The sequence below is a fragment of the Montipora foliosa genome, chromosome 7 (assembly GCF_036669935.1).
Source record: "Montipora foliosa isolate CH-2021 chromosome 7, ASM3666993v2, whole genome shotgun sequence".
NCBI lineage: Eukaryota > Metazoa > Cnidaria > Anthozoa > Scleractinia > Acroporidae > Montipora > Montipora foliosa.
This window is the reverse complement of record NC_090875.1, coordinates 32923871-32934609: the sequence shown is the minus strand read 5'-3', so window position 1 is coordinate 32934609 and position 10739 is coordinate 32923871. Positions and strand designations below refer to the sequence as shown.

At 40.1% G+C, this 10739-nt stretch overlaps 1 protein-coding gene across 3 annotated transcripts in view; it reads left to right on the top strand.

Moving 5' to 3' along the window:
• Positions 1–8108, top strand: part of LOC138011857 (uncharacterized) — a 330121-nt gene extending 322013 nt beyond the window's left edge. For all 3 annotated transcript variants that reach the window (XM_068859088.1, XM_068859087.1, XM_068859086.1), the window contains 3 exons: positions 1837–1989; positions 4721–4903; positions 6515–8108. In XM_068859088.1, the coding sequence (XP_068715189.1) occupies positions 1837–1989; positions 4721–4903; positions 6515–6927 (749 nt within the window). In that variant the 3' untranslated portion in view covers positions 6928–8108. The remainder of the gene's footprint in view (positions 1–1836; positions 1990–4720; positions 4904–6514) is intronic.
• The last annotated feature ends 2631 nt before the right edge of the window (positions 8109–10739 follow it).

Sequence of the window (10739 nt, the reverse complement as noted above, 5' to 3'; positions counted from 1 at the left end):
TTTTCTGTGCTAAATCCATCGTTATCTTTCTTCGTTCTAGTGCTGTTTTAGCAATTCCTTAAGCCCGTTCAATGAGGTACGACAGGACATAAAGAAACAGGGGTTTTGTGTCGGTGGGGAAGTAAAACACAGAAATGGGTTTAATTTATCAACAGGGTTGCTATGGTAAATTGACCAGCGCAGAGAAATCTCAAGGCTGACGATTCAAGTGTTTGCTATTCTTCAGGGAATCGTGGGTTGTTTGAGTTTTATGTGGTGGAAGATGGAGCTACGTTATTGGCGCGTCTAGCGGCATATAACCAATCAAAATTCGTGTGATGTCACAGCCGTGTTTCCATACTCTCATCAAAACAGCTATTGACCAATGAGAGTGCGCGTACTATCCTAATTATTTTATATTTATATGTAGCATCGTCACCTCGCTAGTCAAACGCACCTGACTGCCGCAATCCTTTCTAGCAGAGTTAATACATGATGATGGTTATGGAATTCGACAGTTTCTTTGTTTGTTTTTCTTCGCTCTTTCGGTCCTGACCACTTACAAACACACCCTTTTTCTAAAATACGGCTAATCAAAAGACAGTGAAATGAGGGCAAACGATTGTGCATGTTCTCGTCAACCTCGTTTCCACGGCTTTTCTCCGCCGCGAGTAGGGCGGATAATCCCAACTTATGCCCTACCTTGAATTAACAATTAACTGAAGCTTGATATGGAATATGGGAAATGTTCATAGACAACCGAAGTGTATGGACGAAGGACTCAAACCTGGGAATATTGATTTACCCGTCACTTAACCCCTTGTCGACCACCACATCGCTAGGTGCTCAGGGACAATATTTTAAACACTATTTGATAATGCTGTATTATCACTCGGCAGCAAACAGTATTAAACACTGCAAAAGGTCGGTTTCCAAACTTCACGACAAAGCTAAGCATTTTAAAATCAAAGCTTAGGCCTAAATTATTAATCTAGCTTAGGCTTAATAATTCTTCAGCGGCGATATTCTATGGGAGACTTAATTAAATAAATGTTTTTTTAAGAGTTTTGTGTCTTGATCTTCAGTCTTGAAGGTGAAAGAAGCGGTTTCTATAGAGTAGTTTCTCCGGGTTCGAATTCAATCAACGGATATGATGTTTTATTTCCTTATTTTCTCTGCTACCACAATTCCTGGAACACAGTGTCCTAAACTAACGATAATTGTATTCAAAGCAAATTAATTCAGAGCAAATTACGAATTAACGATAATCGTTAATTCAGAGAAGAGATCATGTTGGATAATCCACCTACACTCAGCGGAGAAAAGCCCCGGGAACGGCGTTGTTTCCTCGCTTTTCTATTCTCCAGAGTTTATAACCAGTCCATTTCTATGCACTATGATTCTAGTCACTACCAGGTTCCCATGACTAGAAGCGAACAACTCCCATAATAAGCCTATGTCACGGCATTTTTACAGACCGCTTTATTTTTAGACTTCTTTTTCGCACAAAAACTGAACAAAGGGAGTTCTGGTGTGGTGGCTCTATGACGTCAAGTTAGTTTCTTGTGATTGGTCATCGGGCTCTAGAGGGAATCTCATTCGCGGGAAATTCAAACTAAAAATAACTCGTTATGTGAAAACGCCGTGGCAGGAATATAGGGCTGTTGTTCCCTCCTATAGTTGTCACGCCCTCCTGTCACAACCCATGATCTAAAGAAACTCTTTCACTGAAAAGACGTCGCGGAAACTGGTATTGAGTGTGGCATTATGACATTTTTTTTATAAATGGCGGCCGGTTTGTTCTTCTTCTTCTTCTTGTGTGCTTATGTCATTTTTTTCTTTTTAATTTTATTACAGATGTTACCTCCCATGACATAATAAAAGACACAACATATATCAAGGAATTGGTCCAGAAAAGGAAATTTGGAAAGCCGAAGAAACAAAAACTAGACAAGGAAGAGGTGCTAAAGAAGCTAAGCGATTTGTTGAGGATAGCTGACGACTGCGGTGGTAGGTCAATAGAACAGATTGGCTAGCTCAATGTTGTACCCAATTCAAAGTGTTTTAGGAATGAAACGTTGTGTCAGGTATTTCCATATCATTTTAATGTGAATACTACATTATAATGCAAATACAAGACACGAAAAATCTTAACCACGGGAGATTTGAATAGGACATTTGCATGATGACACCATTTGACTACAAGTACCAGAATCCTTCAGGTTTCGCTTGTCTCGTGTTAATTAGAGCTATTGTTATTTTTACCCCACTGGGAATACAAAATTTAAATATGAAAAGAAAAAGAAACTGAATTGTGGTAGTTGTAGTCAAATGACACCATCGTGAAAATTGCCTATTGGGTACAACATCGAGGCAGTCGATTTGGTCTATTAACTATTTATTTGTCTTTGTGGAAGCTGTTATCTCGTGAAATCTCACACGCTGGCAGCACGCGAAAGAGCGTGTGCCGGCGGATGCGAGAGAGTTGTTACCATGAGTAGCCGGCCTTTCGCGGGCTGTAATTAACGACCTAAAAGTACAGAAACATCTGAATCCTTCACGACCTAAGCGTGAACGTATCCCATTACCGCTCCCCCACCCCCCCCCCCCCCTGCTAAAAATACCAACCAAGTCTCTCCCTCAATTGAAGTATTATTCTTAATTGTCAATTTGCTCCAAGTGAAGTAATATCGTTCAAGCTTGATAGGAATATGAACCCCCCCTTTTTTTTTTAAGCCGAACCCTAATATCTGGACTCGCAGGACTCGAACCTGGGGCCCGTTTCTCAAAAGTCCCGAAAACTTTCCGGGCCCGAAAAGCCTTTTATGAAACTGTCAACCTCTTGTTCTGGACAGCCGATGTTTTAACTTGATTTCAAGGTAACAAAAAGCAAAATGGCTGTGAAGTTTGACGACTTAAATCCTCTCCGTTCTTGAGATACAAAGGGAATTGTGACACCCGAAAACGGCCCGTAAAGTTTCGGGACTTTCGAGAAACGGGCCCCTGGGAACGTTTGATTAATAACCCCTTCCGCTTAACCACTAGACTACCACGTCACTAACTGCGAGGATGTCTAAATTTTTTAAATGTCAATAATTTTTCCTCCAAATGCCGCTGTAAACGTGTATTAACACCCGCTAAGAAGCAAGCTTACATAGTGAAAAATGTCGGTTACCAAACTTCATGCAGATTAAGAGAAAGCTAACCATTTTAAAATCAAGCCGTAGACCATTATTCAGCAATTATTATATTAGTGGTTAAGTGGATAAGAACAGCTCCTTCCAGATGGGTGCGCCGGGTTCAACTCTTGTCCAGGGACTGCTTTTCCCCTTTTTTATTTTTTATCTGCAACCACATGTCCTTGGACGAAGTAATCTAAATGGAGGATAATACTTCATTTGGAGCAAACTAACAAGGAAGGATAATTCTTCATTTGAGGAAGAGATCGTGTTGAATGGATGGATAGGAGTAGGTGAGAATGGGGTGCTAAGATGACTTGTCATTAACGTGATGCTCGATAACCGCCAGCGCGCACGTGGACTCGACATTGTACGTCTTCAGTCGGTCTTGAATAGGCAGGAGCCCAGAAACCTGAATAGGAACTTCGCAAGCAGAATGAGGAGATAATTTTTTTTTTGTTTTTTTTGCGTGAAGTGAACCCGTTGCTATTATAAGTCGGAGAGAATTTATCGATGGTTTTGTTCCGTTTTATTGACCAAAAAAAAAAGTTATGGGGAAGTTATCGGTGACGTCACCTATTGTTATTAATATGCAAACCATAGCCTCATTAGCTGTCAAAACAAAGGGTCAATTTTTCCTGTGGTTAGCACACTTCAATGTTTGTAAACAGATCTCTTCCCCATATTTTATTTTGTATACCGAGGTTTGCGTTTGCGTTTATGCAAGGGCCAGCTGAACAAAGTAGAAGCGCCGGATCTTGGGAGATCTAACCAGGCACGGCCTGACGAAATATTGGTAAATTAAAAATATATATGTCCTTACAGCCGTACAACCAGCCTTTCAGTATTATTTTGTTTTAAATATTCCGAGGAATGGCGCGAGTTGTCGGAAGATTGGTGATTGGAGAAGAGTTCCGCCCGCGTCCCAATCCCCAGCCTTTCGACTGAGCGCGCCATTATTCGGAACATGGAAAAGGGGGTTTACATTCTAAAGAAACTGCGGTGCTGCGTCGGTGGGAAAGCGAAACACAGATATGGGTTAATTAATTTATCAACTGGGTTGATATGGGAAATAACAGACCACTGTCGGGAGCCCTTTCCCTGGAGCCTCCATACGTATTACACCTTTAAGTCATCCCCGTCCCATATCTTTTTATTTTAAAACTGCTATATTTTCTTTTCATCATTTTGAAATACCTCGGTGTTTCGGGTATGCTGCATTGTGATATAATCAATGGCCGGCCATCTCTCTTATGATTGGCTATTGTGAAAACACCCACAAAAAATCCCCTGGGATATTCTTCTATAAGTAAAAAGATACTGGACAGGATTGACTCAAAGGTCTAATATAGAAGACGGAAGCTCTGAGTAATGGGCTCTTGCCACCGCAGAGAAATCTGAAAGCTGACATTTCGAGGCTTAGGTATTACTCAGAAAAGCCTGTTCCGTATGCTGCCTCCCTATCTGTTATTACAAAGTTCCCGGATACACTTAGATACCGCTGACCCGATATACTACAGAATCCCTTTTTCTATCTATGCGTCCACTGAATGTGTTCTCAGCGGTGTCCGGTGGCTACAGCGCATGGACTAGCTGGGGGCAATGCAGTGTTACCTGTGGCAAAGGAACTCAGTCCCGTTCAAGGACCTGCACAAATCCAGCTCCATTTGCGGGTGGAAAAACGTGCCTGGAACAAAATCTGGGACCAGCAATGGAAACCAAAGAATGCAATATGCCGCAGTGTGGTAAGTGATTTCAAGAAATGAATTTTTCTGAACCTGAAAACAAAGTTGTACATAGTGCTGACTCGATAACACTTAACTTATTGTTAAGGCATGGTTCACTCTCTTAGGACATAGTTACGTTTAGAAAGGAAGCCATGGTTCAATGTTACTAAAACTTAGCATGCATCCTATCTTTAGAATCCTTAATTGGAAGGAACGTTTACAATGTTCAATTCAAATTCAGGTCCCGTAATCTATAATTGCATGGTAACGAATAAAATATTCTTTTCAAAATGGGGAGGTCAAAGTGAAATTTAAACCTTTTTGTTTAGGCATCAATCTCTTACTACTTGGGTTGTATTTACGACTTCGCCTTTAAAGTTAGTCCATTTTGACTAATCATCGTGTAATTTATTTAGGGAAATAAGTCACGTGACTTAAGAAAAAGCGGAATTTCTCCTCATTTCAATTTCAAATGCAACCATCCAATTCACGTAGGTCTTTTTATCAATTTGTTGCCAGAAGTTTTCAAAAACTGATGAGGGGGAACTTCCTCCCATTTTCGAAAAATCGTTTTGTGACCTCACAAAGCAAGCAATATCACGTAGTACTGACAAGCATTGTCATTTGGTATACGTAGTCACATGACAAAAATTGATTAATCTAACGATAAAACTTGTTTCACTCATTCCGCATTAGGATTTTGAAATTTTCTGCGGGGGTGTCCTTAAAGTGGCTCAGCCATGCCTTAACTAGTCTGAAGAGTTTTGCAAAATTAATGTCACAGTGAAAGCTTTCGACTAATCAAAACGGACGCAGGTAATATATAGGCAACTTTCACGATAGCATCATTTGACTACAACTACCAGAATTCAGTTTGTTTTTTCTTTCCTTATTTAAATTTTGTCTTCCCAGTGGATTATAAATAACAATAGCTCTAATTAGCACGAGAGAAGCAAAACCTGAAGGATTCTGGTACTAGTAGTCAAATGACGTCATCATGCAAATGTCCTATTGAGGATGGTGTCTAATAATTCAAAGGCATTTTTGCGCGGTTTTTGAATATGCGGGAAAGGCAGATCTTAACAGGTGTTATTGAAATCCAAAAAGAAAATTGCGGGTAACCACCGGTATTTCAAGGATAGTTAATGAACAATATTTGTAAAAAACTTTAAAATAAAAAGCAATGTATAGCGTTCTTTTCCAAACTGAAGCTTGAATATCGATGAAAAATGCATGGTTACGTATACCCTCAATTTTCTTTGAGGATGCCAAGAGTACTTGCTGAGTTCTGCTTTCTCTGCATAGTTTTATACCGCGCAAGAATATTCCTGTAGATTAGTAAGCATCACCTATAGGAAACGCGAGTGTCTTGAGATGCGCAGAACGTATGCGCAATAACAATAGTAGGCACCGTCCTCAATAAGCCCCTCAACATCCAGCGCAAAAAATGCCCGACAGCAAGTCCCTGTTGATTTTTGCGACGTATAAACCAATAGCAAGGAGCAGTGAAGTAACTGGAGGACTAAAATTGGCGGTAGGGGCGAAAGAGCTTATTTATCAACCACGAAAAGATCGCCATGCAGTAATTCCAGTTCATTACTCTGATCTTAATATTTTGTTTTCTCCAAGAATGTCCTTCTGGTTGGACTTCGAATGGAGAATCCTGCTTTTACATCGACGTAAGCCGATTCCGGGATAGATCTCAAGCTCAACAGTTGTGTCAAAGCTTAGGAGGAGCTCTGCCCATCATCAGGAACTCTGGCGACAGAGACTTCATCTTCAACCTAATGAAAAACAAGCAAGGACTATCAAACGAGGGAGTGTGGCTTGGCCTTAACAGGATTGGCTCTGCTTTCCGTTGGTATAACGGTCTTAATGCAGGCTATCAAGTCTGGGGTCATGGAGAGCCAAACAACCGCGGAGGAAACGAAAATTGTGCTCAGATGTACAAAGGTGGGGGTAATGCTGGGAAATGGAATGACAATCCGTGTAGCAACTATGGAGCGGCACCTTCTACGCTTTGCCAGAGGCCCGTGGCGTAGCAAGCTGCAAAGACAACAAGGGACAATGAAAAAGGGGACTGGTTGATTAGTTTTTCGTAATAGACGTGTCAGTTAACTCGAAGCATTTGTCTGTGCACGGCAGTTACTTGATTCACAAGTAAGCTTAGGCCCGATTCACACCAATATTATATAAATTACACTGGCTACATGTAACATTTAGAATAGATTATAATATTATTATAATCACTCATAGTGCAATCCATGGTACAGCTCCTAATTATTTATCATTTCTTGTAAACTTTAAGCCTAATTCTTCCTACAGACTCAGATCAAATAACAAATATTTGCTCTCAAATCCAAATTTCAGGACTTTCTCTACTCTTTGCGCGCGATCGAGCCTTTGTAGCCGCCGCACCAAAACTGTGGACTAATCTTTCGTTAGATCTTAGATGTCCTTCCGATTTTAAAGATACATCTTTTAAAAAAGCTTTTCCTGATATAGTATTGTAATTCATAGACTAGATAATTATTCATTCGTGTAACTTTGACTATACATTGTTATATTTTATATTCTGGTTACCGTAATATATTGTTCTTTTATTGTAAGGCGCATTTGAAAACTGCATAGTTGAATTTGCGCGGTATAAATAAACGTTATTATTATTATTATTATTATTATTATTATTACCGGACGAATTTTCTACCTGTTGAAACTTTGTGCATTTAGGGGTTCCGTTCACATGAAACCTCGCTAAACGTACGAAAACTTAGAAGCTTCGCCGTTCAAAATTTGAACGCCCAAATCGGGGACTAATTTTTAGCCGGTACGGTAGAAAATTTAACCGGCTCGCTGTGACACCATTTTTTGCATGGCAAAGGCATGGTTGCAAGGATGCGTGGTAACTCGGCTACTATCGTTAGCCTTTCTGTTTCTTGACGCCAGTTTTGATTCCGTAAATTAGCGCTCTGCCCATGAACAGATGGTAAAATCACTGGCAAAGGTTAAACATTAATCCGGTTCGTCAGTTCCGTGTGAACAGAGCGAAAAGATGTCACGGTTCCGTGCTTGCAAAATGTTTGGTCAAATTTTTAAGCCGGTAGAAAATTCGTCCGGTACCGTGCGAATCGGGCCTTATATTCTGCCGTTACTATTGGGTTTAATAGATATATCCGCGATCAAGGAAAAAATAAAAAATAAAAACAAGGTGATGGTGGATGTACTGCAGTAGAATGTTTGTGATACAGGCCGATGGAGAAAAAGGATCGAAAAGTGAGAAAAATAATTTCGAGGTAAAAGTTGAGGATGATAGATTCATTGTTGCTGAAGAATCTTTTTGCGCTGGAAGAATCGACAAATTAAGTCATAGATTTATAAGACGTGATTTAAAGAGGAAATATAATCGGGCTGCACGTGCGACACAAGGTTTAATACGTATGGGTTATTGACCAAGCGTGAGGTCAAGATGACTGGATATTGGCCAAGTTCTTTTTTTGCGTGTTTATGGACCGAGACGAAGTCGAGGTCCATAAACACGCAAAAAAAGAAGAACGAGGCCAATATCCTGCCATCTTGACCGAACAAGCTTGGTCAATAAAGAATTTATTAAGATCACCAAAATATTGAAATCAGGTTGGAGGGAGCTGGAAAAGACTGAGTTGCCATGGGAACCAATTTTTTTACAGCGGCAGGTGTGTAGCCTATAGAACTATTGGCCTACCAAGTTTCAATGATCTTAGTTCCAAATTGACCGAGATAGCTCTATATATACTTGATGTTTTTTTAGGGTTGAGTGAATGACGTCATCAGTCCTCTCATTTGCGGAATTTGCATATTCTACACACTTTTCAAGCTCAAATATCTCAGGAACCAATACAGATATTTCCAAACAGTAAAAGGCGTTTTTAATCTTTCCTGGCATTCTATGCGATGAACCTAAAAATTCAAGGGATAAAAATTTGATCATAGTAGCGGACAAAATAAGAACAGCCGAAAATTATGTACCAAGATAAAACACGTCTTATGTAAGTCGTGTCTAAAATAAGACGCGAACGCTTGCTTTGTACCATTTATACGAGCAGTTTGCGTTTTATTTAAGATGCGTCTTACATGAGATGCGTCTTATGTTATCCTGTATAAATGACCCTAATGGTAAAGTAACTAAAGTTCTTACGACATCGCGATCGACCATTCAACCGTGAATCTTCTATTCTTTAGCTTTACCTCAAACCTTTCATATCCTGCAGTTATACTATAAATAACATATGTACTGGTAAATCGTCAACAAGACCGAATATAAACACAAAACAAACTTTTTTCGAGAACCGTCAGGTTGTACTTCGAAGTGACGAGTTCGGTGCTGTAGCTTTAGTTATTTTTCAAACTCGCGATTATACCTTTGTGACGTTAAGTTGCCGTCGGCTAAGTCATTTAGAGAGGCTAAAGCGAAGGCGACAATTTTATTTCTGGAAAGTTCATACTCACTTTCCAGGCCAAATGAGTTTCAATAATTTTACTGGTAAATATTTTTTTTTTCGTCCTTAGGGACGTCTTGGCCTCTCTTAGCCGTTTAAGACTGGGCGCGAGTTGGCCGTGGAAGCATTTGAGGATCCTGGGGGCTTTTATTAAATTCATGGTAACCGGATGTAGTCATTTCCGGTACTTGCCTGTGGTTTAGCCCAAAATTGCTTGGAAACAAAAACGCAGTGGCGTTGAGACAATAAGCACTTAATGACTGGCCCCAAGGGAAACAGTGAGTTTTGTTTCCCCGAGACCCTCAATGTTCCCCGAGGCGACGCCGAGGGAAACATTGAGTGAAAACACATTAAGTGTTTTGTTATACCTCCCAACTCAAAATAGAACAATACACAGATAAAAATTATTTGCTTGACGTCGGCTGGCGTACAGATTTGCCGCCGTTTCAAAGGTGCACGACCAGATCACGTGTGAGTCGAAAGTTCAAGTTGTTGTTGCCCTAGGGCGTCATAAAGTTTTGTTCGCCCTAGGGCGTCATGAGGTTTTGACCAATGACAAGTGACACCTTCTTCTCCAATCAGAAAACGTATTTGAGTTGGGAGGTATAACAATTCACTTTAAGCCCTGGCCAAACGACAGCGAGAGTTGATGAGAGTAGAAACTCTTGAGAGTTCATGAGCATCGATGAGAGTAATCGAGAGTTGTCCAAGCGAGAGCGAGACTAATGGACGACTTCACGCTCTTGATTTCATCATGGGTAACCAGGGCAACATGGCGGGAAATTCAAAGGTTTTTATGGAAATTCAAAGCAAAATGTACTGTACATGATTCTACTTTATAAACTTTCGCCTTCATAAACCAAACAAATAAGTTTATGTTCATAACTAAGATGAAGTAGACTTGTTATCCCTTCTTTGGAATTCCTAAGTATTTCTTCTTTTGTCTCCGTACATTCTCTGTAATTTTGTGCCTTTGGAATTACAGGAAATGTATGGCAGAAACACTTTTTCATAAAATAATTTCTTCAATAGCCATTCTCTCCAAATTTATTCTGCCACACCTTTGAGCGCATATCTTCTGTTATGGCAAATAAAATTAAAAAAAAAAATTGCATATCATAATACTTTTCATCGTTTTGAACTTCCTTACAAACCTTTGAATTTCTCTCCATCTTGCCCTGATTTCCCATGATGCACTCAAGAGCGTGAACTCGTCTATTATCGAGAGTTCCTCGGGTAAACAAAAGAGAGAGCCTGGGAACCACTATGGGAAACTCTTTCTGATGTAAATATGGCGCCTTTTGATGGGTTTTGAATAGGTCAACAACACTAACCTGGAATTTCCATCCCTCAATCTGACATTGGACATTTCGTAACAA